A 28000-nucleotide genomic window follows, 5' to 3' on the forward strand; every position below is an offset into this window, starting at 1 on the left:
AGGAAAGCTATGATGGCATGTCACGTGCTGGACCATTCTGAAGGCCCCATGCTAGCTCAAAGGACTGCCCCTTGGGCTTCATGTTTCATCACTCTTCCTCCCACCAATATAAGTAGAGTGAAAATGAAGGGCTTGGTTACCAAACTCTAGCATGACAACACGAGACAATACGGAACAAAAGTAGTTATTATTTCACTTCCCTGTGGGTGGTAATTATGGATCTCATTATTCCAGAAGTAGCACAGGCTAAATCATAGTTAAAGAAAGGTTCAGATAAATCCAAGAATAATAGATGCACTAAGTGATTAAGGTATCTGGTGTACCTTTTTCAGACTGCTTCAGGTTGGCTGTGTGAAGGACAACCATGACCTCCCACACAAGTTCTGCGTAGAATTCTCCAACGGTGCCGAGGCACACACCAGCACGGCAAATCTTATGTTCATTGAATGCACTTCGAATACACACTAGTTCTGAAAGTGTGCATTTTCTTCAGTCCTCAATTATCACTAGTTATTGACTTACTGAATATAAACTATTGCTATAAACTGAATGGTCTCCACAAATTTCATGTGATGAAGGCTTAACTCCCAATATGACTGTATTTGGAAATAAGGCTTTAAGGAGGTAGTTAAAGTTAAATGAAGTCTTACGGGTAGGGTCCTAATTGGAGAGGACTGGTGGCATTACAAGGAGAGAAAGAAAGAGATTTCTCTCTCTGCCATGTGCGGACACAGCAAGAAAGTGGCCATCTGCAAGCCTAGAAAAGCCCTCACCAGGAACTGCATCTGCCAGTACCTTGATCTTGGACTTCCCAGCCTCCACAACTACAAGAAAATAAATTTCTGTTGTCTAAGCCACCTCAGTCTACGGTATTTTATTATGGCAGCCTGAGCAGAACGAGACAACTATATTCCAGGTACTATACTGTACTGTTAAATACTTTAACTTCATACACCTCAAAGACACCAAGCCCCAAGAAAAAAGCTTTTCTGCACCTGCTGTTAATCCAGAGCCACATCACGCAGCAGGGCTGCAATGCCCCAACAGCTGGGGAGATGGCCTGGCCCATACGTACCCATATTCTCACGTTGCTTTGGCCTTGTCTCCCCTTCCACCTCCACCCTCAGCACTCTCACACTGTGCAGGACCCAACCAGTTACTGATTAGTATTTATTTCCACTTTTACACTTCCACAGAGTCTGGTGAATTACATTGATCCCAGTCCTCTTTACTGACCCTGCTCCTCCCTGACTTCCTAAGGGGCAGTAGAGCAAAACGGTAACAGTGTGGACTCTGGGGTCAGAGCGCCAAGTCTGAGATCCCAGCTGTATCCCTGAGCCTCAGTTTCCTCATCCGTAAAAGAGAGATGGGTAACAGTACACACAGTGTTATAGTGACCACTAAATAAAACTAAAGTGCTTAGCACCGCTGGACCAAACGTAAGACCGTGACACGTGACTCCTACAAACCGCCCCAGTCCTACCTCAGGACGCCGCCCGCACTGGCCTGCCCTTCCCCTTCTCATTGAGTTCTCGCTGTCAATCACACACCGGCCCCGCCCCTCCAGCGCCGGAACGTTTTCCCGCTCCCACTCGCCCCGCCCTTCGGTAGGGAGGTCGCACGGGTGCACACGGTCTGCCTCCTGTGCGCTTCCGCCGGGCTCCGCCCTTTCTCAGCTAGCTTCTCCTGGCCCTCAGCACCGCCGCCTCGCAGCACTGTGCTCACCCTCCTCACCGGCGGAACGGCTTCGCCGAGGCCAGGCCGGCGAGCAATCAGAGCGGAAGGCAGCTGAATTTGAAATCGCGGTTTCGCGCGGCCAACGTCAGCGCGCCGCGTTGCCACGCCCCCACGCCACTGCGCATGCGTACGCCGGGCGCGCACGCGCACGCGCGGCCGCTGGGATATGGAGGCCGGGCCGTGAGTTTGAGCCCTCTCTGCGCCGTTGCGCTTGCGCGGCGGGTAAGGGCCGGGATTTTTTTGGCGCCAAGAACACGGGACGTGACGGACCCCAGAGGTCGGGAAGCCTCACTGCCTACCTACCTTCCGGCCAGGCGCCCGGATGTTTGCTCGGGCCTCTGCCCGTAAGCGCCCGTATGTACGTGTACACGAAGCGCTGGACCTGATCCAGCACCCGAGGGACGAGGTGCCGTATCTGAGAGTCGGGAAACCTGTCTCTGGTCCCGGCCCTTGGCAGGCCTTAATATATCTGGACCTCAGTTATGTTACCTCTTAGACGGAAGATACCTGCCCTGCCCGCCTAAACAGGATTCTGCAGGATTTTCGACGTCCAGGGACGGTGCATGTGAAAGCCCCCGTTAGATGACAAGTTTATAGAAATGTCCCTGCTATGTGCCAGGCACGACCCTGCAGAGGGCGAAGGAAACAAAACCCCAGGCCTGTCTTCAGGGAGCTCACAGTCTAATTAGGGGGACAAAACACAGCACCTTCACCTCCCCGGACTGGTTCAATTGGGGGGATTGGACTAGATGATCCTTAAGAACTTTTCTGAAAGTATAGTTCTATGAAATGATAACTGGAAGCATCTTATGCCAAGTGCTACCCCGAAGTGACTGGTAATTAGTGCGACTTCCCAGCAGGGTCAGGGAATCTTAGAAAGAGTCGCTGGGATTTGAAGGCTTTGGGGGAGGGGAGCCAGTGTTACAAGCTGTGTGAAAGCTTGGAGGTGAGAATTTACAAAAGGTGATTCCAGGGTCAGATTCTTGTCGTCTGCTTCCAGCTACCACTGACTGGGGTAGTTTGGATAGGGCAAGTAACTAAAACCCTTTACAGTCTTGGAATGTGGCCCTCCAAAATCCTGCAAAGGTCTTTAAATTCTTAGTTTTAACTTTAAAATTCATTTAAATGCTGCATTCTACCCTATAACATCTAAATTTGTTTTATCATTAAAATAATGTTTTAAAGTAATTTGTCTGGTAAATTGACACTTCTAGAAAATATCTAGGTTTTCCCCTTTTTTCCCCCTTTGCCTGAAATCCGTGCACCCCCTGCCCCCTCCAGTTTAAGAAGCACCATTGGAGGAATAGAAGGTGATAGGACATGAAGGGTCAGTCAGTGTCTAGTTGTAGAAGGCTTTAAACAGCAAGCTAATACGTTTAGACTTCGTGCTGTAAGCAATGTGCAAGTTACTGAAACGTTTCTGAACAGAGGGTAAAACTGCAAAAGCAGTGTCTTGGAAACATTAAACCAGAAGCAAGCCAACAAGTTTGGTTGTGCAGTAAACCTCACAGTGCAATAAGGACGTGGACCTCAAGAGTGGCAATAGGAATAGAGGGGATCAAGGCAGTCAATACCACTCTGTAAACCTGGATCATGTCCCTCTATCCTCCCTACTCCCACACTGGAGGCATTCATTCATTCACAAAATATTACCTGAGTATCAGTCCAGAAGCTGAATTATCTTAGTAAACTCAGAAAGTATCATACTTACTATAAATGCATAACCACTAAATTTACATTCATGCTAATGGGTTCACTTATAAAGGAGCTGTTTCCAGTGAACATAAGCTAATTTCTCTCTTCCTATTTAGGAAGTCAAGTGTGAATTGGAAGATTGCTTGGTCAGCATATATAGGGAAAGTGAAGATAAATGGTCAGGGTCCCTCAGGGGTTCAGAGTCTTGCTGAGCATTTGATGTAAATATGCACATGTGCCCATGTGTTCCTTGGTTATTGTCTAATATAATTGTGCATGTGCAACCAGGTGTTCCTGGGTTATCAGACTTAAGTATAAAGGATGAGTGTCTCTGATCCACGGTGACCCCCACCCCCGGGATGCCCATGGGAGGGCTATGGGGTGGCCACTGCTGCTGCTGCTGGAGGCTGCTGTAAGCAGCAGTAAGCCACCGCCGCTGCTGCTGCTGCTGCTGCCACCATTGCTGAAAAAGCTGAGGACGGAGCTCATGTCATCTGCCAGCGGTTCCCCGGATCTTTCCCAATTACCTAGCTTGTGGATCTGCATGTGAGGGGTCTGGTGACCCGGCTTGGCACATAAGGGGTCCAGTGACCCAGCCTGACACATGAGGGGTCTGGTGACCCAGTCTGTACAATGGGTTTGAAGGGTCTGTGGGCCTGAGCCCTAGCAATATAATTGGCTACATCAGCAGGATTCTGACAATTACCCTAGCCAGATAGCATAGAATCAGAACAAGGAAAAAACAGGAATTTAAGTGAGGTATTACCTAGGTACTGGGAAAATCCCATGAAATGTGCCTGTTTTATAAGAGAAAACACCTCTGTAGAGACCAGATTGCTCCTGTCCCCAAGAACCTATGTGCCTCACCCCAGAACAGTTCAAGATGCACTCTAATATTTGTTTTTCTGAATCCCAGTTTTTGTTTTGTTTTTTCTTATATTCCTATGTGTATATTATAGCTAGATATTACTTTCACTTGTTAAGCTACACTATAGTGGCTGTGGGATTCATTGTTTCCTCACCTAACAGGTTGATGTAATTAGTCAAATTGAATTTTCAGGCTGCCCCACTCTCACTGTTTCCGTGAGGTATTCAGTGGCGTTTGAAAGTGAAGAACTAGAGTTCAGGAAAGAGGTAAAAGTGGGATATATGGATTCGATCATGCCTAGGGGAAAAAAAAACTAAAGCCACGGAAGTTGTAAGATTTCTCACGTGAATAGTTCAAAAAAGGAGGGAGGCTTCCACATGCAGAAGAATGAAGTTGGACCTTTACATTACACCAAGTATCAAAATTAATTCAAGGGCCGGCCTGTGGCTCACTCGGGAGAGTGTGGTGCTGATAACACCAAGGCCCCGGGTTCGGATCCCATATAGGGATGGCTGGTTTGCTCACTGGCTGAGCGTGGTGCTGACAACACCAAGCCAAGGGTTAAGATCCCCTTACCGGTCATCTTTAAAAAAAAAAAAAAAAAAAAATTAATTCAAAATGGATCTAAATGTTAGAGCTAAAACTATAAAACTCTTATAAAACGGGAAAGGCTTCATGACATTGGATTTGGCAATGATGTCTTAGATTTGACAGCAAAAGCACAGACAACAAAAGCAAAAATAGATTAATTGGACTACAACAAAATTTAAAACTTCTGTGCATCAAAGGACTCGATCAACAGAGTGAAAAGGCAACCTCTGGAATGGAAGGAAATATTTTTAAATCATGTATCTGATAAGAGGTTAATATCCAGATTATATAAAGAGCTAGAACTCAACATGAAAACAACAACCCAATTAATAAAAATGAGCAAAGGACTTGAACAGACATTTCTCCAAAGAAGATGTACAAATGGCCCACAAGGACATGAAAAGATGCTTAGCGTCCTAATCATTAGAGAAATGCAAATCAAAGCCACAGTGAAATACTACCTCAAGCCATTAGGATGTCTACTATTTAAAAAACAAAGGAAAAATCAGAAAATAAGTGTTGGTAAGGATGTGGAGAAATTAGAACCCTTGTACACTGCTGGTAGGAATGTAAAATGGTGGTTCCTTAAAAAAATTAAAAATAGAATTACCCTATGACCCAGCATTTCCACTTCTGGGTGTACACCCAAAGAAGTGAAAGCAGGGTCTTCAAGAGATATTTGTACACCTGTGTTTATACCAGCATTAATCACAATAACCAAAAGATGGAAGCCACCCAAGTGTCCATTGGTGGATACACGGATAAACAAAACATCGTATATACATACAATGGAATATTATTCAGCCTTAAAAAGGAGGAAAGTTCTGACACATGCTACAACATAGATGAACCTTGAGGACGTTATGTATATTAGTCAGTGTTTCCCAGAGAAACAGAACCAGCAGGCTGTGGGGAGAGAGAGAGGGAGAGGGACAGATTTATTTTAAGGAATTGGCTCAGGTGATTGTGGAGGCCTGACAAGTCGAAATTGGACTGGTCTGGCCAGCAGGATGGAGACTCAGGGAAGAGTTGAAGTTCAAGTCTAAAGGCAGTCTGCTGGCAGAATTCCTTCTTGCTAGGGGGAGGTCAGTCATTGTTTAATTAAGGCCTCCTTCACCTGACTGGATGAGGCGACCCACATTATGGAGGGTAATCTGCTTTACTTAAAGTCCACTGATTTAAATGTTAATCTCATTCAAAATATACCATCACAGAAATATCCAGAATAATGTTTGACCAAATATTTAGGCACTATGGCCCAGCTAAGTTGACAAATAAAGTTAACCATCACGTGCTGAGTGAAATAAGTCAGTCACAAAAAGACAGACACTGTGTGATTCCACTTATGTGAGGTACCTAGAGTCGTCAGATTCATAGAGAAAGACAGTAGAAGGGTGATTGGCAGGGCCCGGGGGGTGGCGGTGGTGGGAATAGGGAGTTGTTTAATAGGTATAGAGTTTCACTTTTGCTAGAGGAAAAGAGTTCTGGAGATTGCTTACACAGCAATGTGAATGTACTTAGCATGACTGATCTCTACACTTAAAAACTGTTTTCAAGACTTAGTTGATGTTAAGACGGTACATTTTGTTATATATTTTACCACAGTTTCTTTAAAAAATGTCCACATTCGGAGGTGGAGAAAGGAAGATGAACGACTAATCAGAGAAGTAAGAGGCAAATCATGGCCACCATGGAGCCAAAGGAGAAAATGATCAACAATGTCAAATGTAGCAAAGACAAGGAAACCAATAACTAGAAAAAAATCCCCTGGGTGTGACCATTCAAAGGGCAACTGCGCTGAGGGAGTGCCAGTACAATAGTCTGAACAAAATCCCTTTGCAAGGGTTAAGAAGTGATGAAAACGTTAGAACAACAGAAGTGTGCCACGCATGCAGGAAATCTAGAGACGAGAGAAACAGGCGAGGGATGGTACCTGAAGGCAGAAGCAAAGGAGACTGTGCAAAGGAAGAGTGGAGATACAGACACAAAGATTAAGTGAGAGAACAACTTTTCTCTCTGCCTTTGACCATCTTCTTCTGCCAGGTAGCCTGACTTGGTGAAGATCCCAAAAAACATAAGATTGGAGGCCCAACAAAATCTGGGAGAAAGTTGGGGCAGCTGTATGAAGAATGTGCATCCAAGGAGCTGTGGCAAGAACTAAAGATCATGATAGGGTTGGAGGTATCCTTAGGAAGTCCAAGCTGCAGGCTGGCCGGTTAGCTCAGGTGGTTAGAGCTCAGCCTCTTAACACCAAGATCATAGGTTCAGATCCCCGTGCCAGCCAGCCACCAAAAGAAAAGTTGTACCCTAAATGAAAATACAACTTATCAAAGTTAGCAGGCTTCAGCAAAGCAGTGCTTACGGAGAAATTTATAGCACTGAATGCTTATGTTACAAAAGAAGAAAAATCTAAAGTCAATAAGAAGTCCATGCTGGGAGCAAACTGAAGTGGGAGTCAAGAAGCCAAAGTAGAGCACAAAGCTGGGCTGAAGGCCACAGGGGCAAATGCCAGTTTTTAAAGCACTGAAAGTCTCAGTTCTTGGTTCAGAAGCTAAAATCAGAGTGGTATTTCTCCTGTAAAGTTCCAGCTGTCTCATCAACCCCCACCTCTCTACTGATTCAAAGGATGATGCTATGTACCTGGTGTCTTAGTCCATTCAGGCTGCTGTAATAAAAGACCATAAATAGGGTGACTTATAAACAGCAGAAATTTCTCACAATTCTGGAGGGTAGGAAGTCCAAGATCAAGGCAGATTTTGTGTTTGGTGAAGGCCTTCTTACTGTGTCCACACATGGTGGAAGGGCAAGGGGTCTCTCTGGGGCTTCTTTCATTAGGTCACTAATCCCATTCATGAGGGCTGTACCCTCATGACCTAATCACCTCCCAAAGGCCCTACTTCTTTTGTGTGTGTGTGTGTGTGTGTGTGTGTGTGTGTGACCAGTAAGGGGATCGTAACCCTTGGCTTGGTGTCGCCCGCACCGCGCTCAGCCAGTGAGCGCACCGGCCATCCCTATATAGGATCCAAACCCAAACCCGCGGCCTCGGCGCTACCAGCGCCGCACTCACCCGAGTGAGCCATGGGGTTGGCCCAAGGCCCCACTTCTTAATACCATCACCTTGGCAGTTAGGATTTCAATATACAAATGGGGAGCACTTGGGAGGAGGACATAAACATTCAATTCATTGCACCTGGTGCATTAGTCAGAGTTCTCCAGAGAAGAGAGAGAGAGAGAGAGAGAGAGAGAGTGTGTGTGTGTGTGTGTGTGTGTGTGTGTGTGTGTGTGTAGAGAGAGAGAGAGAGATTTATTATAAAGAATTGGCGGGCTGGCCCGGTGGCCCACTGGAGAGTGCGCCGCTTGGGAGTGTGGAGGCGCTCCCGCCGAGGGTTCGGATCCCATGTGGAGACCGGTTCCCGCTCACTGGCTGAGCACGGTGCGGGCGCAACACTGAGGGTTGCGATCCCGTTGCCGGTCCCCGGTACGGGCGCGACACCATGGGTTGCGATCCCGTTACCGGTCAGTAAAAAAGACAAAAAGGAATAAAAAAAATAAAATAAAATAAAATAAAGAATTGGCTTATGCAATTGTGGAAGCTGGCAAGTCCAAAATCTGTAGGGTAGGCCATCAGGCTGGAGACCAGGGAAAAGTTAATGTTGCAGTTCAAGTCCAAAGGCCATCTGCTGGAAAAATTCCTTCTTGCTCAGGGAAGGTCAGTCTTTTGTTCTAGTCAGGGCTTCAGCTGACTGAATGAGGTCCACCCACAATCTGCCTTACTTAAAGTCCACCGATTTAAATGTTAATCTCATCCAAAAATACCTTCACAGAAATATCCAGTTCACACATAGTTAATCATCATATCTGGGCCATTTATTAAGTACTTATTATATTCCAAGTACATAGCACTATTTCACTTAATTCTGTAAAGCCTATAAAGTAAGTTTAAATATTCTCATTTATAAATATGAGAAAACAAAGCCTCAAAAAGGTTTTGTCCAAAACGACATAAAATTTAGAAACAATCTAAATCTTTCTGATCTTTGCTAACTTCAAAGTAAAATCAGTCAATTGTGACCAAAGTGGAAACTAGTTTTGTTCTCTCCACATCTGTCGAAGTTCTCAGAACCAAGTTTCAATAGTCTATTTCATTTCTTTTGGAAAAAAAAAGCATTGCCCTCTGACTTCATGCCAGACAAACTGCTAAGCTCTTTCTATTCACTGTCTCCTTTAAACTTTACAGCAATGTTGGAAGGTTAAGTAAATCCATCAAGATTGGGTGTGCCTGTAACAGAAAACTCAAATAAACTCCCCACCTCCACCCCCATATGAGTGACGTCTGAGGGTAAGCTCTCCAAACTGTAAACAGCTCTACTATCGTAAGGGATCTAGACTCCTATCTTTTGGCTCTGCCATCTTTAATTTATCACTTCCTCCTGAGGGTCCAAGATAGCTGTTTAGCTCCAGCCATTACGTTCATATTTGAGTCACCAGGAAGACAGGCAGGACGAATGTGGATGTGCCCTTGCCCTTTAAGAATACTTCTTGGAAGTCACATATGCCACTTGACCTCACACATGCTTGGTCAGAACTTATTTATGTGGCCACAGCTAGGCCCAAGGAAGGATGGGAAACATATCCTTTATTCCAGGCAGCCAAATGCATGGCTTAAAAAAAAAAAATAAGCAAGAAGTAGAGAACAGATATTGGGGGACAATACCACAGGAGCAATTATGAATACCATTTTCCAGATGAGAACTTAGGCACAAGGAAGTTAAGCACGGAGCTTTGAAGGAGCATAAAAAAAAAAACTAGTCAGTAATAACTGTGTTCTATCCCGCTGAACCCACAGGTGGAGTTGTCCCAAAAGTGGTGGAAGAGGAATTCCTGCAAGGGAATGCCCCAAATCATCCAAAGATGATTGGTTGGGATTCCAAAGAAAGAAGCACTAAATGCCAGTAATCAGTCCAAAGCATTTATAAGGGAACTTACGTACAGAGGGTGATGCAGCGCATCCTGATGATGGACAGCAAGTGAAAGGGGTGTTCTACCCAGGTATGTCCGTTCACGACAAGGGTATCAGTACAGAGTTTATATGAGGGTTTAAGGAATTTGGCTCAGGGCCGGGGCTAGTTTCTTTAAGTGTTTTGGGCAATAACCTGAACACCTTTATCAGTGCCTGGGAAAGTTCAAGGCCTCAGCTTTGGTTCAAGCCTGCAGGGAAAACACGCAGCTAGCTGGGTCACACCAGTGTTTCTCAGTCAGGGGAGTAACAAAGTGGGGAAAACTGGGGCACCCTACAACTGTTATGTGGTGGAGGGAACAAGTATTCAAACTAAAGTTTCAGAATGATTTTTTTAAATAAATTCAAATGAACTCAAATTATCCCAACAATAATGTCACTTACTCCACAGAAATCTGCTGTGCCTGCTTGCATGAGAGACAGGGATGGAGTTCTTGGCACTCGACTGCTTATAACCCACAGCCTACCCTCTCTAATCTGAATAAACCCATGGAAGTGTGGCAGTCATGTGAATTTCATCCAACATGTATGACATGGAAACAAAGATAGAAAACCAAGTACCACGCTGCTCTGCCACCCTTCTCCTCCCTTTGGTTGTGCAAAACCCTTCCTTCCTGAAAGGTGGAGGAAGCTGTCACCCAGGCTTATCCCAAATCCCAAGAACTGGGATGGAAGCCTTCTTGTTTTAAGATAAGAAAATAAGTTTTATTGACAAATACACATGCTGATAGCCAACACTCCCCTAGGGAGAAAAACGGCAACATAATGTATCTTCCAAGATCAAATCTGCCTCCTTTAGTCCAAAGTAGCCCACCTCGCGGGACCGAAGGTGAGAGAGAGACGTCTGTCGAGTAAAGCAGCGATGCCTGGACAAACAACTGGAAAAAGCTCTGGTGCCCAGTTCTAAATACTCACAGTGACGCACAGCCGGTTTTTAGACAAGCCCAGCTTCTTCCGGTGGGCTTTTAGACTTCGGTGCTCCTGTGTCTGCCAGCCTTCTATTCCCGGGGCCGATGACAAGTGGAGTACTTTCCACTCTCCTATTGTACCACTCGTGCAGTGAATTTGGAAGACCTTGGACCCAAGCCCAGATTTTCTTTTTCTGATTATTTTCATTATCTCCTTCCCGTTTGACAACCTTAAAAAGGTGCATCTTTTTCTTGGGGACCTTGAGTAAGATACTGCTTACTCGGCTCAGCTTGGAGGTACAGGGAGGCTGGGAGTAAGCATCTGCATCAACTTTCTTCAGGACAGCACTGACCAAGGACTGGACAGTTTCCACAGGATCATGCTTCAGACTTCCAAGAGCTGAAATCAGAAGGAGGGGTCAACTAGACTGTGGGTCCCTAAGGACCGGCTACCCAAACCCTGTCCTTCTCCACCCACATGCCAGCTCATCATTGCATAACTCCGTTTAGAATAATTTTCGACGGTGTAAAAGCGATACTTGTTTCATTGTAGAAAATATTTAAAATACAAGTTTTACAATTTTCTTCTACAAAAAGAAAAATTGCTCACCCCTAGAGATGACACTGCTAATATTTTGGTATTCACCCTTGCAGTATCCTTTTTTAAATACCTATTTGCATATAGATAGGGTTTTTTAATTAAAAATGGGATTAACACTTTTTCTTTCACTGTTATAATCATGAATTCATTCGAGAACTATTTATTGAGTACTTATCTATCACCAGGCACCAGGCTAGGTGCCGGATATACAGTGATGAACGAGAACAACGCCCTAACCTCAAGAAGTTAACGTTCTAGCAGGGGAAAGACAAATAAGCAAGTAAACACAAATTAAGTACAAAGAAGGAAATCAAACCAACTAACAAGAGAGAATAAATGGGAAGGACCCCTTCAGACAGGCCAGTCAGGGACTGCCTCTCTGGGAAGGTGACAATTTGAACTAAGATCCAAAGGCTGAGAGCCAGCCACATGCAGAGCCAGAGCAGAGCATTCCCAGCAGGAGATGGGGGTGGCCCATTCATGGTGTAGAAAGTACTGTTCAGAGATCAGATCATTCAGGGCCTAGTGGGTGAAGGCAATGGTCCGGACTTTGACCCTAAGAGCAGTGGAAAGCTGTCAAAGGGTTTTAATCATGGGGGTGACATGATCCAACATACCTGTTTTAAAGAGAATCTGGCTGTTGTGCAGAGAATACTGCAGAGAAGAGGAAGAGGGTGTTGGGAGGTTGTTAAAGTGGTCCAATCAGGAAGGGTAGGGGCTTAGATTAGAGTGGGAACAGAAGGCATGAAGACAGGAAATTCCTTAGCATGAAAAGGGTAACAGCAACGGGAAGAATCTTGGCTCAACAGAAGTTTTTAGTTTTAGGCATTCAAACCCATCAAAGTCTACAGCATCACGTTGATTTTGTTTATACTTAGAACAGCAAAAAAAAGCTGGGCTTAAGCTGTAACAGAAAAGTTGTGTCATTTGAAAAAGTATTTACCGATCACAAGATTTGTTGGGCACTAGATGGTAACTAGAATTACCATCCTTGGGGACAATTTCCTCCTGGCTAGGTGATTTGGGCAGTCTTTACTGGAGGCTGGTGGCATGAGGGAAGTGAGGCGAAATCTGTGATAGGCTGAGGAGTCTAGGAGGTACAGAGAGACCTCAGCTGTAAGAACAAGGAGAAGGCAGCAGAGGTACAGAGTGTCAGGCTCAGAACTGAAGCCAGGGGTAGAGCCCAAAGGGGACAAACACTGCTACCTAGTTATTAGCATGCTAGAGGTCATGTGGCTACTCCCTGCGGAGCAGCTGACAAATTCATTCTTCCTTGACCACAGCTATGAGTATATTCCCCACCCGCCATTCTCAGTACTGTCCCCCACCCTGGCCCAGAAGCCTGAATCAATTCAGCAAAAATGTCCTGAGGGACATCCCTGTGCCTAGCACAGCTCGGAGCTTCACATGCAGTTCATTCAATACTGAGAACAATGTTTAAGATCAGCACTGTTATCCTTGTGGTACAGAGGAAGAAACTGAGGCACAGAGATTAAGCAACTTACCTAAGGTCATATGGCTACTTACTGAGAGAGCTAGCATTTGAAATAGGTCTGGCTAATGTGGAGCCCATGTTTTTCATTACACCACTGACTTGGAGGGAAGATAGGACCCTCAACAATCATTTAGTTCAGTACTTTATTCTCTAAATGAAGAGCTGTGAATGAACCATAAAGGAAACAAGGACTTGTTCATCTCTAGTTGTCTGCCAGGCATTTATTTCCTCTGTGGTATTATTCCTCTGTGATCTCAAAAGCAGCATATCCAAAATATTATCTCTCAGCAGGCACTGGGATACTCCAATTGAGCTCAAATGAGAAGGCGAACACCCTGAGGACAAGTACATGCAACACTAAAGCCACAGTGGGCCTGTGACATTCATGGCAGGATGTTCTAACTTACACACACACTCTTAGATACAACAGGGCTTAGAAGCACGATCTGTAAAAGCCAGCACTCTTTTTGTTTTGTCTCTGCATCAAAGGAAGGGAATTGTAGCATGGAGAATAGTGAAGAACAAATATTTCAAAATCATTCCCATTCAATAGTAGAATGAATTGAATTGGGCCGGCCCGGTGGTGCACTGGAGAGTGCGCCGCTTGGGAGTGCGGTGGCGCTCCCGCCGAGGGTTCAGATCCCATGTGGAGACCGGTTCCGCTCACTGGCTGAGCGCGGTGCGGGCGCAACACTGAGGGTTGCGATCCCGTTGCTGGTCCCCAGTACGGGCGCGACACCGAGGGTTGCAATCCCGTTACCAGTCAGTACAAAAAGGAAAAAAAAAAAATAGTAGAATGAATTGAACAGCCCCACCACCTGTCACAAGCACCCCTAGAGGAGTTAACAGCTATGCTTAATGAAGCTCCCATACCACGCAAAGTAAAATCCTAAATCTCACCACGACTGGAAGACGCAATGCGATTCTCGCCCCACCACTGGTCTCTAACTTCATCTCCCACTCCTCCTCCTGCTCGCTCCACACCAACCACATCAATGCCTTGTTCCTTGAACACGCCACATGCTCTTCCTGTAGACAACCACACCGTCTGCTCCCTCACTCCCTTCAGGTCTCTGCTTAAATGCCCCTTTATTGAAGAGGCCTTCTCTGATCACCAGTATAAAATAGCACCCACCCCACCCTCTGAAACTTCGTTCCCCTTACCTTGCTTTATTTTCTCCACGGTGCTTATTTAACATATATGTACTTGTTTAGTGTTCCCCACCCCCACTAGAATGTAAGCTGCATGAGGGCAGGGACATCCATTTTATTCAGTGCAGTATCTCCAGGGCTTAGAAGAGTGTCCAGCATACAGTAGGTTTTCAGTAATTAAGAAACTAATTGTATAGAGAGAGCAAGGGCAGGGAGCTGGCACAAGTAGCTTCTGTATAAAACATGGCTATGCCTGTTTGGCTGCTGGAACAACGAAGGGTTTTGAAAGGTCAGGTCAAATTTTTCTTCTGATATTGGAAATACTAGCCCCTCTTCTTCCATACCCCAGCTCCCATTCCCTACCTCTTTCTCAGAACTTTGGTAAAGTTAAAGAACATTGTAGGGAACAAGGGCTAGTGGAAAGAGCCCTGAATTGGAAATTCTAATACTGGTTCTCCTAGTAACTCACTTATGTGAACTTGGACAGGTGGCTGTAAATCAGGACTAGTCCATGCTTCTCTGAAGTGCACCTAACTTCAGAGGCACAAAGGGTACACTGGCAGCCTCCAGGGTCTGGACGAGGTGTCTCAAGCCCCCTGTATGCTACAAATTCTTGGAACCTCTTTTATCTTAAAACATCATGCATAGTTTGCTTTCTAGTCCATGTGTCCATTATAATCTTTTTAGTGTTTTAATTTTAAAAGGGTATCATCTAGAAACATGTACTCAAATGTTTATATGAAATAATATGAAGTCTGGGGCTTAAAATAATCCTGGCAGGGAGAGGGTGTAGGTAGAGATATAGAAAAAACAAGAGTGGCCACGGCTGACACTTGCTGTAGCCAGGAGATGAGTACCCAGGACTTTGTGATACTGTTCTCTATACTTCTGCAGAACATGAAACACAAAAAGAAAACTCTCAAAACATCCAGAGAAAAAAGACAGACCACCTACAAAGACACAAAAATTACAGTGACCTCAGTCTTCTTAATAGCCACAAAGAAAGCCAGAAAACAATATTATGATATCTTCAAAGTGCTGAAAGAAAGTAATTGTTGGCCTAGAATTGTGTCACCGGTAACGCTATCTTTCAAGAATGAGAGTAACACAATATCACTACAAACAAACAAAAACCAAGAGAGCACACCATCAAGATACCACTGAGGGAACTTCTTAAAGCCTTTAAGTTGGGAAGGATGGTGACTAGAATTAATGTCAAGACAGGAGGGAAGGTTACAATGCTGTTTTACTTTAACTGTTAAACTAAATATGCATGACAAAAGTCTACTTTTTGGTATATAGCCTGGAGAAACATTTATAAATGTATATAAGGAGGCACATATAAGAACGTTCTTAGTAGTATTGTTTGAATAGCAAAAAACGTGAAACAGCTTAAATGCTCATCTATATGAGAAATAATAAACTATAGTACATCAATACTATGGAATACTATGCAGCAATTGAAGGAATGCATTAGATCTGTAGGTACCAACATGTTCAGTGGTGCAAAAGCAAGATGCGGACTGTTCAGACATATGTAGATGAAACTTGTACACAGAAAAAGGCAACAGAACCAGACAGCCAACAGGCAGGGCGGGAGGGGAGAGAAGCCAGACTGGACCGGGGGTATGTGGAACTTTACCTTTACTGATAATGTTTCTGGTTTTTTGCAAAGAGACTATATTAGTGTATTTCTTCTATGACCATAAATTTTAAAATGTCAATGCAATAAAAAAGAACAAAAACTGCAGGTTTTTTAGGGGCAGGGACTCTGTCTGTCTTGAACACCATTGCAGCGTAAGTGCCAACAGTACACAATAAATGTTCAGTAACTAGAAGGATACATCCACAAAATGTTAGCAGTTTTTTTTATCTAACTAGCAGAACAACAAATAATTTGTTATTTCCTACTACTTTTCTCTGTTTTCTACTTTTTTATGTTACGTCAATAATGATAAAAATATACTTTAAAATCATGAAACATGTCCTTAAGAAATCTCCCCATTCTGCATTCTACCTGCCCCTCCCTACCTGCCCCTCCACGTAACCCACCTCCCAGGCACGAGGCCCAGACTCACCATCCCATATCAGCTGCACATCATTTTCATGTATGTGATTCATGTTTAACCTCTTAGCTGTTAATCCTAAAGACAAAACAGATGCAAAGTCCTTCCCGATCCTGGACCTCTAGGCCACCCCTTTCGCCAGGCTCAGTAGTGAACAAGGAAATTTGTAAACTAGTTTTAGCGAAGAATATCTCTAAGAGTGCCCTGCAGCCTAGATGTTAGTGAAAGAACGACCCTCAGAGTGGCTATGACCTAAAAATATTGTCGGCAGAATGTCAGATTTTGTGGGTTCTTACACCAGTGGAAAAAACGAACAAAGGGCACAGGCAGTCAGTGTAGGGCACAGGCAGTCAGTGTGCAAAAATGAAACACACGTTGCCAATAAACATAGGAAAAATACTTAACCTCATGCTGGAAAAAACACTATCAATCAGGGCTGCCTGGTTAGCTCACTTGGTTAGAATGTGGTGCTGATGACATCAAGGTCAAGAGTTTGAATCCCCAGACCAGCCAGCTGCCAAAGGGGAAAAAAAAAAAAAATCCCTGTCCAAAAGCATTATTAATCAAAACAAGAAGATACTATTTTTCACCCATCAAATTGGTAATGATTTTAAAAATATTACCCAGGGTTGGCAAATGTCTGTAGAAATGGATACTCACATACAGTACTGCTGGAAGTAGAAAACGATTCAACCTTTTTTAGAGAGAAGTTTGGCAGAAAGTATCAAAATCTTTAAAATTTTGCAAGCCCTTTGCAAATTCTACTTCAAATTGATTTTAATGAAATAATCATGATGGCATGCAGAGATTTAACTACTGTATCCCTGCTTATAAAAACAAACAAAAAAATGGCACAATCTTAATATTCAAAATTATGGACTGATTAAATCGTTTCATAAATCCATTCATACAACGGAATTAATATTATGCAGTCATTAAAAGTAATGGTGAAGAATATGTAATGGTAGGTAGATACAGCAAGAGAAAAAACCATATACCAGACTGCAGTTTTTAAAAGTGCTTATAAGGGACAGCCCATGGCTCACTCGGGAGAGTGTGGTGCTGATAACACCAAGGCCATGGGTTCCGATCCTATATAGGGATGGCCGGTTCGCTCACTGGCTGAGCGTGGTGCTGACAACACCAAGCCAAGGGTTAAGATCCCCTTACAAGTCACCTTTAAAAAAAAAAAGTGCTTATAGAGACATGCATGTGTGTGTGTGTGTGTGTGTGTGTGGTTTAATCTTAGGACAAAGACTCCAAAATATTAGCCATGGTTAAATCAAATGGTGGAATTTTTGGTATTATTTTCTTCTTTTTACCAATCTGAATTTTTTAGGTTTTCCAACACTAACACATACCACTATTGTAACTCAAAACAAAAATATTTTCTAAAGTCCATGGGGTCCTAGTGGAAGCAAAAGTTTGTTCCCCCTTCAAATGGATATGTTTCTCTTCCCCATAAAGCAGAGTCCAGACGGAGTAAAGGAACATAGCCTCCTCTCCCTCCCCTGAGCCTTTCTAAAGCAGAATTTGAGGCCTGGTCTCAGGTCAACCTTGCTAATCGGTCAAGGGTAGGAAAGGAGATGACCTGCTCCATTGTCCCATGGTCTGGCTTAGCCCTTTAGCAGAAGGTCAAGGAGGCCTTCCCTGATGACCAGAGGAAGGAGAAATCGCCAGGAGCAACCCCTTACCTATGAAAGTGACTGCGGCTGCCCTTAGGAAGGACTGAGAGCTCTTCAGGAAGCCAAAGCTCTGGGACAGTAACTCCCCCACAAGCTGCATTTTGCCTGTGTGGACCTGTTGAGCCAAAGAGGCATGGTGCTGACCAGGAGAGGGGCCCCCAGGCATTCCACTGTGGACTCCTCACAGCCACGCCTTCTCACCCTGTCCACAGTGGCATGTCTGTCCTCAGCCAGCTTCAGCTGCTGGAACCTGTCGACTCCCCACCCCTCCCACAGACTCAGAAGCAAGCTCATGAGAAGAATTTTACTCCTGGGAACCGATAGGAACAGGATAGAGAGAAAACAGCTGAGGTGGAGCCAGAGAGCCGGGTTTAGATGCTGGCCTGACACTCGCTGGCCTCACTTTTCTCATCTGTAAAGCTGAAATAAGGCCTGCTCGGCCTCCCTCACATGACTGTAAGGCTTCAGTGGGGTAATGGACATAAAAGTGCTTAGTAAATCACTGTGCCTATGTAAGGGGTTTGTAATATTAGAATTCCTCATGTTAGTCCCACTCAGCCCTTATATGTTTACTTTTCAATAAGGATTCCTGATCTCTGGCCTATTCCTGATCTCGCAGAAGCCCCAGGCCCTCACACCATGACCACTGCCCATATCTCTTCCCGTCCCTCTCCCCCAAAGACCTCTGGTCTGTCACCATCCTGTAACCCAGCATGACCTTCCCAGCCTTGGAGGCAAAGACTGGGATGTGAGGAGAATCGAACATGGAGAACCATGGACTCTCCTCTCCTCGCCCGCGAGCCTGTGGTTGAGTCTGCAGCTGCAGCCAGGTGGCCCGGCTTCCTCAGACTCACTCACCAGGTGCTTGCAGGTCTCTTCCAGCACCTGGATGTGGTCACTGAGGGTGGTGTGCCGGAACGTCTGGGTGAGCGACGACCAGCCGATCACGTTAGTCCACTCTGTCAGGGCCCCTGCACAGGCCTATGTGATGGAGAGAAGAGAAGCCCCCAAACCCAGTTCCTATGACTCGCCAGGCCAGGGGGCAGAGGGGAAGACCATGAGCAGAGCGTGAAAGTGCTCAGAGCCAGCCCAGAGGATGAGGCCAGAGATCTGGATACAGAACGTACAGCAGGCTGGACTCCCGAGAAAGAGCCCAAGGGAAGGGGCTCTGCTCAGCAGAGAGGGGTGACTAGGGCCTGGGCTTGGCAGTCCAGGGGTGACCAGTACCTTGACCACTTCGGCATTGTCGTCCTGAATGCTGAGCAGCAATGGGACTAGAAAAGTGTAGATCTCTCTTCGGACAGAGGAACCAGGCTTGAATTTGTCAACTCGATGTAGCATGTGGCCCAGGGCAGAAGTGGCCGAGATCCTCACCTGGTCCCTCTCCTGCCATGAAGCACAAAAGGAGAAGAGGAGGCCGTGGTTCCCCTGGCCCACCTGGCACCACTCCTTCCCTCCCACGACACATTCTCCACACCATGTGCTCTGGTTGCATCGTGCTCACCTAACATAAAGACAACGTGGCGTGCGCATCTGAGTGATTCTCTTTAGAGCCCTAGAGCTAAGAAGTCAGTTTATTAAGGCACAGTTCTGGGAAACCAAGACCATAGTTTCAGTTCCACCATGGACCACATTTACAGCTTGTAACTATGCTGCCTTCTAAGGATTTAGCTCAAGAATGCCAAATTTTTAAAAATACACGTGTTAGTTATCCTAGTTATGCTGTGAATAAATTGTTTAAATCCATATCAGCTTGTGTTGATTAATAATGATCACAAACAGCTAAGTTTTGTACACTTTCAGGAGTACATTACATATTAATTGAGCAAATATCTACTGAGCATCTATCATGAGCTAGGCACCGTGCAAGATAAGAAAGAGATACGGTGGGACAAGACAGACAGTCCCTGAACAAACGCAGACATTTTAACAAGTTGGATGTCTGCATTACAGCAAAGCGGCTAAGCAGAGAGATGATTCAATGTCAATACTTTAATAAAAAAGACAAGAAAAAATATCACATGCAGATTAGCTCAGGATGGGCAAGCGAGGATTGCTTCAGTCCTCCCTTTCTACCCTAGAAACAGTAGAGAAGTATTTGCAACATTCAGCTGAAATATTAAATCCCCTCTCCTCCACCCTCCCACCTGAGACTAGAGTATCCCTGAAAGACAGACAGTGGACACAATGGATTAAAGTAGAAGCCACAGCCTAAAGTGTGGGCAATAGATGAGCGCTGCAGGAGGTATCAGAGGGTGTGGGTGTGCTCTTAGGGACTGTGACTATAGGTAGTGGAGGGGACTCTGGTCAACCAACAGGATGGTTGTTTGGGTGCTGTAGTTCAGTTTCTCCCTCCAACCTGCCCTCCCAGTAACCCCCTTACCAAATAGCAAGCAGCAGCGGCACGCATCACCCCAACCAAGCAGGAAGTGTGCTGTCTGGGCCAGAGAAATAAGACCTTTCCCAGGTGTCTGATAACACCCAGGAAGAGTAGGGAGCCCTGCAGACAAAAGATGGGCTAGTGGCACATCCAACTGTCCCCATATCCCTGGAAGCTCGCCCACAATTACTGACATCAGGCTGCAGTAACAGGCATTGTTCTCACAGAGGGCCAGCCAAGAATCGATGGTACAAAAATGCCAGAAATCACTACCAAGAATCAGCAAAGATTTAGGAAAACCAACACTATAAAAGAAAGAAACCACATTCAAGAAACAAACAAAAAAACTAGCATCCAAGGACACAGTTAATAATACCATCTGTAGTGGATTGAATTATGTCCCCCCAAAACTCAATGAAGCTTGAATTGTATCCCCCAAGTTTTATATATTAGAAACTTAGCCCCCACTGTGAGTGTTAAGAGCGTGGGAAATCCTATTATGGTAATTGTAAGGTGGGGCCTTGAAGAGGTGATTGCATTGTAGGACCATGCAGCAATGAATGGATTAAAAATGGTGGTCAGGGGCGTGGTTCTGAGGGCGTTAAAAGAAGAGGAGAGTCTGTCTTCTCTTTCTGCTCTCTCTGCTTCCACCACCTTGCAATGTGAGACCCCTGGGTCACTGTTGCCAACACCAGATGGACTTTGGACTTCTCATCCTCAGAAACTGTAAGCAGATAAACTGCATTTTCTTTATAAATCACCCAGTTCCGAGTATTCTGTTATAGCAACACAAAATGGGCTAATACACCATCTGAACAAAACCTTAGATCAAAGTATAATTGAATCCTCACAAAGGTTTCTTAAAAAAGATATTGAGTTCATTTTTCAAAGTGCTTAGAAATTTGAACTTTGAAACTATAAGTAAACACAGGCAAAGGTAAGGCAACATCCTCATAATGTATTAAATGTTACACAACAATGTAATAGGTATTGAGATATCACTCTGCTGACTAGAAGAAGGGAAAAAGAGCACCTGTTTCATTTTTTTTTAATTATATAAAAATTCAATAGATGGGTTGAATAGCAGAGTAATCACAGCTAAAGAGTGAATTTGTAAGAGGAGAGTCAGCCCAGGAATTCTTCCAAAGTGGACAAAGAGATAGGAAATATAAAAGAAAAATGAAGAAACATGGAGAATGAATCCAAAGAAGTTCCAAAGAATAGAACAGAAAGAAGAGAAAAGAGAACATTCTAAACAAAATAACAGAAGAAAATTTTACAGATGATAAATTGGGGAGCTGTGCCTCAGTGGGTTGCCTCAGCCCACAGGACTGGGTGAGCGGTAGAGCAGCACTTGGCACCCAGACCTTAGGACCCTGGGTTGTACTTTCCCCATTTCAGCAGGTTGCCCTGTGTAGATGACAGAGATTTAATATTTCTTGATTAGACTCTAAATCCTGACTTCCAAATCCAGAAATATGGAAGATAACAACCTTTCCACTCCAAACAACTTTAAATACTAGATAAAATATACAGAAAAAAAAAAAAAAACAGTATTTTTTTAAAATGCATAGCTGAGCTTTCAGGAAAGCGGTGGAAATTCCCAGGGGCCAGAAACGACGAGGGTGCTGATACTTCATCTTCCCTGTGGGGAGGACTACTGGTGTCCATAACCTAAAGGATGGGCTTTAATATCTGCAGGGATCCCAGCCTGCAGGCAAGGCAACCAAAAACCAAGAGGTAAGCACTGGCACACAGAGAGCTCCAAGAGAATGCTTTAGTTAACACTCAAGGAGCCAGAAAAGGAACTCAAAATTCTCAAAAAGAACGATGAAACCCTTCATCTCTTTTTCTTCTCTCCAGTCTTTCATGCTGCAGCCCTCAGGCAGGCCCAATGGGAGCCTGTAAGAGCCAAAACTCTGAAGGAGGGGAACCTTACTCTCCATTCGGTGGTGCTGTGGTCCCCAGAGGATGAGGAAAACCTCTGTTCCTTTATTTCTTCTCTGCCCTCCTGCCACTTAGCACCAGATGTGGGTACAGTCACTGAAGTGCCTGGCATGGTAGGGTAACTAAAGCCCCAGCTTTCTGGCCAGAGGACTGGAAAAAGGGAGCTCCAGGGAACTGTTAAGTACCAGGGAGGTTGCAGAGAAGGATCCTATAAAGTTGTTTAAGAACTCCTGAGCTCACTGCATGCATAGATCTGACCTTCAATAGCATACCATAGACTTTGAGAACTGAGCTACAGAATAGACCACCATCCAGGTCCCAGACTGGCCACCAGTGGCACAAACTCAGAATAGCAAAGGCTTTGAACTCAGAACTGAGATTGGAATCACAGCCCACAGAAAGCTAGTCAGAATTCACAGTCAATTACCTGCAAAACAAAAGTTTCAGCACTCTACCATAGAAGACTCAGTGTCACACAGTATTCATAATGTCCACGATACAATAAAATTATTCAGCATGCAAGAAACCAGGAAAATCCCAACTCACATGGAAAAAGACAGTGAGTATGCTAAAATCAAGAGAAAACAGATGTTAGAATTATCTGATAAAAACTTTAAAGCAGGGCCGGCCCGTGGCTCACTCGGGAGAGTGAGGTGCTGATAACACCAAGGCCACGGGTTCGGATCCCATATAGGGATGGCCGGTTAGCTCACTGGCTGAGCGTGGTGCAGACATCACCAAGCCAAGGGTTAAGATCCCCTTACCGGTCATCTTTTTAAAAAAAAAAAAAAAAAAAACTTTAAAGCAGTTATTTTATAAAAAGCAGTGGTGAACCCTCTTGAAATTAACACAGAAGCAGAAAGCCTCCGCAAAGAAACAGAAGATATAAAGAATAGCTGTGGAAAATTTTAGAACTGAGAAATATAAAATTGGGTAGGTTTCAGGGCAAAATGGAGATGTCAAAGAAAAGGATCAGTGAACTCAAAGACAGATCAATAAAAATTATCCAATCTGAACCAAGAGAAAAATGACGAAAAGCACAAAGAATCTTGTGATCTACGAGACAATGAAAAGGCCTAACATTTGTCATCAGAGTCCTAGAAGAAGAGAAGGAGTACAGAGCTGAGAGAAATTTTGAAGAAATAATAGCTGAAAACTTTCCAAGTTTGGTGCAAGATACAAATTTAGAAATTCAAGAAGCTCAGTGAACCCCAAATAGGGAGAAACCAAAGAAATGTATGCCTGGAGACATCATAAACTGCTGACAACTAAAGACTGAAAAAGTTTACTACTAACAGACCCTCACTGAAGGAACCATAAAAGAAGGAAAAAGTGAATCTGGAAGGGAGGAAAGAGCTGCAAGAAAGAAAGGTGAGCAAAGAAAGTTGTAAATGGATGGGCTAATCTAAATAAGTATTGACTGTAAGAAATAATAACAATCATGATGATGACAATATAAAGACCAAATTTGGACATTTATTTTTTTTTTCCTTTTTGTCTTTTTTCATGTCCGGCAACGGATCGCAACCCTCAGTGTCGCGCCCACACCGGACTGGGACCGGCAACGGGATCGCAACCCTCGGTACTGCGCCCGCACCTCGCTCAGCCAGTGAGCGGGAACCGGTCTGTATGTGGGATCCAAACCCTCGGCGGGAGCGCCACTGCACTCCCAAGCAGCGCACTGCAGCAGCACGCCACCGGGCCAGCCCCAAATTTGGACATTTAAAAGAAGGTAGAACTAAAATACTAGACAACATGAATCTGTAACACGGGAGGGTGTGGTCAGAATTAAAGCATTCTAAGGTCCTTACGTTGCTTGGATGAAGGGAAAAGACTATCTTCAGGCTTTAAGTCAAATCTACGTGCTGAATTTCAAAAGTGACTGAAAGGTAGGTGGTCAGACAACAACCTTGTCATTACGGAATGTCCAGGGTCATAGAGGAGATGAGACCAATACAAAAATAATTCAAATCCAAGGCTCACAAGTTGGAAAAGTGATAAATGCCAGAGCAAGAGTGCTATAAGCAAGCGTCTCAGGGACGTCAAGTCCCTTCCAGCTCTAAATTCCATAATCTACAGATCTCACACAGAGGATGAGATGTGGGCAGGGTTGGTGTAGGTCTGGTAAGTTCAAGTTTCTGACTCTCAAATTTCTCCTGCCACAAGGATCCTAGCGTTCTAAGGTCCCTGTATTGTTTGGGATTAGGGCAGAGTCATTAGTTCTCTCCCCACTCTTCACTCCATGAGTACAGTCTGCCAGGGAACCCTTGGAGTTGGAACTGATTTCCTATCAGTATGCTACCTCTGTATTTTTGGTCCAATGGCTTCTTTAGGGAACTTCCAGTTAGAAAGTAAGTACATGAATGTGTGGGTAGTAGACTGAATTATGTCCCCCCAAACTCACTGAAGCTTGAATTGTGTCCCCCAAGTTTATGATTTAGAATCTTAGCCCCCACTGTGACTGTTAACAGGGTGGGAAATCCTATTATGGTAATTGGAAGGTGGGGTCTTGAAGAGATGATTGAATTGTAGGACCCTGCAGTAGAGAAAGAATTAAAAATGGTGGTCAGGGGCGTGCTTCTGAGGGCTTTAAAGGAAGAGGAGAGTCTGCCTTGCTCTCTCTCTTTGCTCTCTCTGCTTTCACCACCTTGTAATGTGAGACCCCTGGGTCACTGTCACCACCACCAGATGGACTTTGGACTTCCCAGCCTCAGAAACTGTAATCAATAAATTTCATTTTCTTTATAAATCACCCAGTTCAGTGTACTGTGCTATAAGCAACAAAAACGGACTAATACAGTGTGCTACATCTGTACATAACAGGAAATGCATTTGGGACACATCCTATGCACTGCTTCAAGCAGCCAAGTCTCCTTTCTTCTGCCCCTTGGTTATTTCAGCCTTCCACCATGGACCCTGAGCCCTAACCCAACCCCCTCAGTTCGGTGTCCAGGGTTCCACACTGCTCCCAACCAGTCCCAGCGATGCAGGCCCATACATCGTTGATGAGTGGACGCAGTTGCTTGGAGATGCTGCAAAAGACCACCTTGGTGTCCTCTTCCTGCCCATGGTAGATGATGTTCCTCAGGCTTTTCACTGCCTGCACTGTTACCCGTGCCTCATTCTTCAGGAAGCCTCTCAGGAGCGGAACAAGGCTCTTAAGAGCCTCGGTCTATTTAGAAGAAGGCAGAGATCACTCACTGCCCTGGGGACCATGCAGCACTCTGGGGACAGGGTTTGGAGAAAAGAGATGGTGCCCACAACAGACAGACAACTGGACATGCCAAGGAAACGGAAGGCTGGGGGACAAGTCCAGGCAGCTGTGGACAAGTCCACGTAAGTCTTCCCTCTGGGGATTGTGACGCCCTGGGGTGAGGCTTGGTGAATAGCTTAAGGCCTGAGCAACTGAGAGCCCCAGGGAAGGGGAATCAGATGCTTCTGGGACCAACACTTGATCCCATTTGGCCCTCCCCCCTCTTACATGCATTGGGTGCACTGCCAGGTTACTGATTCCTCGGAGACCAATTTCCTTCATAATGAGGTCAGGCTCCTTGATCCACCTAATTATATTGCCCAGAAAGTCGTGCCCCAGGGTCTGCGCCACTGACCGGTGCCAGAGGAGCTGTGGGGGTAAGGAGACAACAGCCATGGACGGAGAAAAGGTCATGGGTACCCCGTACTCCCCAGCCCTCCCTCAGGCCCCATACTTGGGAAGGACTGTGTCCAGTTGACAGCAGTGGCAGGTCTGCACACATGGGGTGGAGACCAAGGATAAGGGATTGGGAGATAATGCTGATAAGGCTTGAATTTGAGCCAGATGCTGGGGTCCCTGGGTCATTCTGGGAGGAGTAGAACTGCCACGCCCTTCCCAGGCTTTTCCTGGCTCCTTTATCCAGGACCCTGAAGTTCCAAGGAAGGTAAACCCATTGTAAATGGCTTGGTTCTATCCCTTTCTCCATTCTGGAGCACATTGTTTAACATTCCATTCAATAGTCAGTTCCTCAGCTCCAGGAAATGGATGGCTGGAGCTGTCAGCTCTTCCCACCTCTCACCTGCACATAGAAGGTCCTGGCCAGGATCCTCTGACGAATGTTCACGTTGTAGAGCAGGTTCCTGACATGGTTCAGGATCCGGTGCAGAATGGAGGGCTCACAGTTCTTCACAATGCCACTGAGATGGGACACAGGAAGCAAGAAGTTTCTGGGGGATGTGGCCCAGGACCAATGTACACAGAACAGGAAAGACATGAGGGCTGAGGACTCAGGAAGCCAGAGAGCTGGGAGATGGGGAAGGGAGGGTTGACGGCTACCATAGTTGAGTGCTGGGACCTGGGAGATTGGGGCCAGCAGTACTGGGGAAATGGTCCCACCTTGCCAGGTCCATGATCCCTATGTAGTAAGATTTGGGGCTGGACAGAAGGTCCCAGCAGTGATGCTTGTTGGCATAGACCACCACTCCATCATATGCAGCTGCCAGGAGCACCAACTTCACCACCTCCAGGGCACAGCTGAAGCCGACAGCCATTGGGTTTGTGAAAAGAAAGGGACAAAGGATGGACAGGGCGTTACACCCTGGTTCGCACCCCATGCCGGTGAGCAGGAGACAGTTCTCAGCTCTGGTAGCTAGGTTCTGCTTTCCTGCTGACAACAGTTCATGGCTCTGTGGAACCCATCTCCAGCTGCCCATCTACCCAACCCCTGCAACCCTGACCCTCTTCCAACCACAGAGTCCTGCAAAAGAGACTACAGAGATATTCTAGGGCTGTGGTTTTTAAATCCTGTTGTCCAGGGCACAGAAGGAGGATTAGGATCTCTCTCTTCACCTTCACGCCCACTTAATCAGAATGTCTCTGCCTTACTGGTTTTATTTGTTTTCATTTCCATATAGGATTTCATTTGAATAAAATGTCTTGAGATAAAAAAAGAAAGTATGGCAACCACTTATTTAGGAGTCCAACCCCTGTTTTACCTAACTCTAACCCCCAACCCCTAACCCCTAACCTTGAATTCCAGCGACTGTACAAGATGACACATCTAGTGACGAAGCCAAGCCAGAGGCCAACCAGACTGATTCAAATGGCCAAAATTGCATGGAGAGAATGACACAGTCTTGCGTCTGTCATTTACCATCTAATTGAATCTCTTCATGCATGGAATCATGAGCCTGAACATGAGCCGTTGCATTGTGTGGATCGGTGGAAGAGTGCATACAGTAAGAAGACTGATGAGAAACTGACAGTCTGTGACACCACTCTAGTGCACGGTGGGGCAGCACCCACGCCACGTTCTATGTGCCCGCTTCTACTCTTCCCTCGCTTGCTGATCTCCCTAGAGGATCAGCATCCAGTTGTCCAGGACTCTCAGGATTGCTGGTTCCACTTCTCCATCACCTGGAGGTGGGTCTTACCTAGTGGGGTCAAAGGTCTTGCTCTTGCTGCCAGGGATCTCCTCCTTGCTGTATACCACCATCTTCTGGGGCACGTTCTGCTCAATCACCCAGTAGAGATGGCACAGCACAGCCACCAACAGCCGTGGGTAGAGTTCCTGGACAGCCTCCTGGCACAGGGGTCCTGACAGCATCTCACACAAGGCACAAGTCACCTGGTGAGGAGGGACACAGAATGGACCAGTCCTGGGCCATGACCCTTCACATGAAAGCCTTGGTGGGAATCCCAACCTGTCCCTCCCTTCCATTGCCCAGTGGGCACAGCTCACTCTGACTCAGCCTTGTAAGAAACATCCATGGTCTGAGAACCCACACCTCATCCCTAAGGAAACGAGGGCCACATTCATGCCACCTGCGTTCCCTTCTGTTCACTTGACATTAGAAATGAAAAGGGAACTGACTCTACATTTGCA

General features: G+C 45.4%; 1 protein-coding gene across 4 annotated transcripts; it reads right to left on the reverse strand.

The window, feature by feature from the left end:
• Nucleotides 1-10588: 10588 nt before the first annotated feature.
• LOC103594580 (maestro heat-like repeat-containing protein family member 7) lies at nucleotides 10589-27957 on the reverse strand. Of its 4 annotated transcripts, XM_008577814.1 has the most exons (10): nucleotides 27549-27957; nucleotides 26512-26649; nucleotides 26195-26312; nucleotides 25624-25764; nucleotides 25141-25314; nucleotides 19043-19201; nucleotides 18674-18796; nucleotides 17825-17930; nucleotides 16143-16208; nucleotides 10589-11216 (listed from the first exon to the last, which is right to left on the reverse strand). In XM_008577814.1, the coding sequence occupies exons 1-10, from the start codon at nucleotides 27833-27835 to the stop codon at nucleotides 10843-10845; spliced, it is 1686 nt and encodes a 561-aa protein (XP_008576036.1). In that variant the 5' UTR covers nucleotides 27836-27957; the 3' UTR covers nucleotides 10589-10842. The 4 variants fall into 4 exon arrangements, with proteins under 4 accessions (XP_008576036.1, XP_008576050.1, XP_008576041.1 ...); XM_008577828.1 differs by lacking the exon at nucleotides 25624-25764; XM_008577819.1 differs by lacking the exon at nucleotides 16143-16208.
• Nucleotides 27958-28000: the final 43 nt, after the last annotated feature.

Source organism: Galeopterus variegatus, unplaced genomic scaffold, assembly GCF_000696425.1.
Source record: "Galeopterus variegatus unplaced genomic scaffold, G_variegatus-3.0.2 Scaffold70, whole genome shotgun sequence".
NCBI classification, from domain to species: Eukaryota; Metazoa; Chordata; class Mammalia; order Dermoptera; family Cynocephalidae; genus Galeopterus; species Galeopterus variegatus.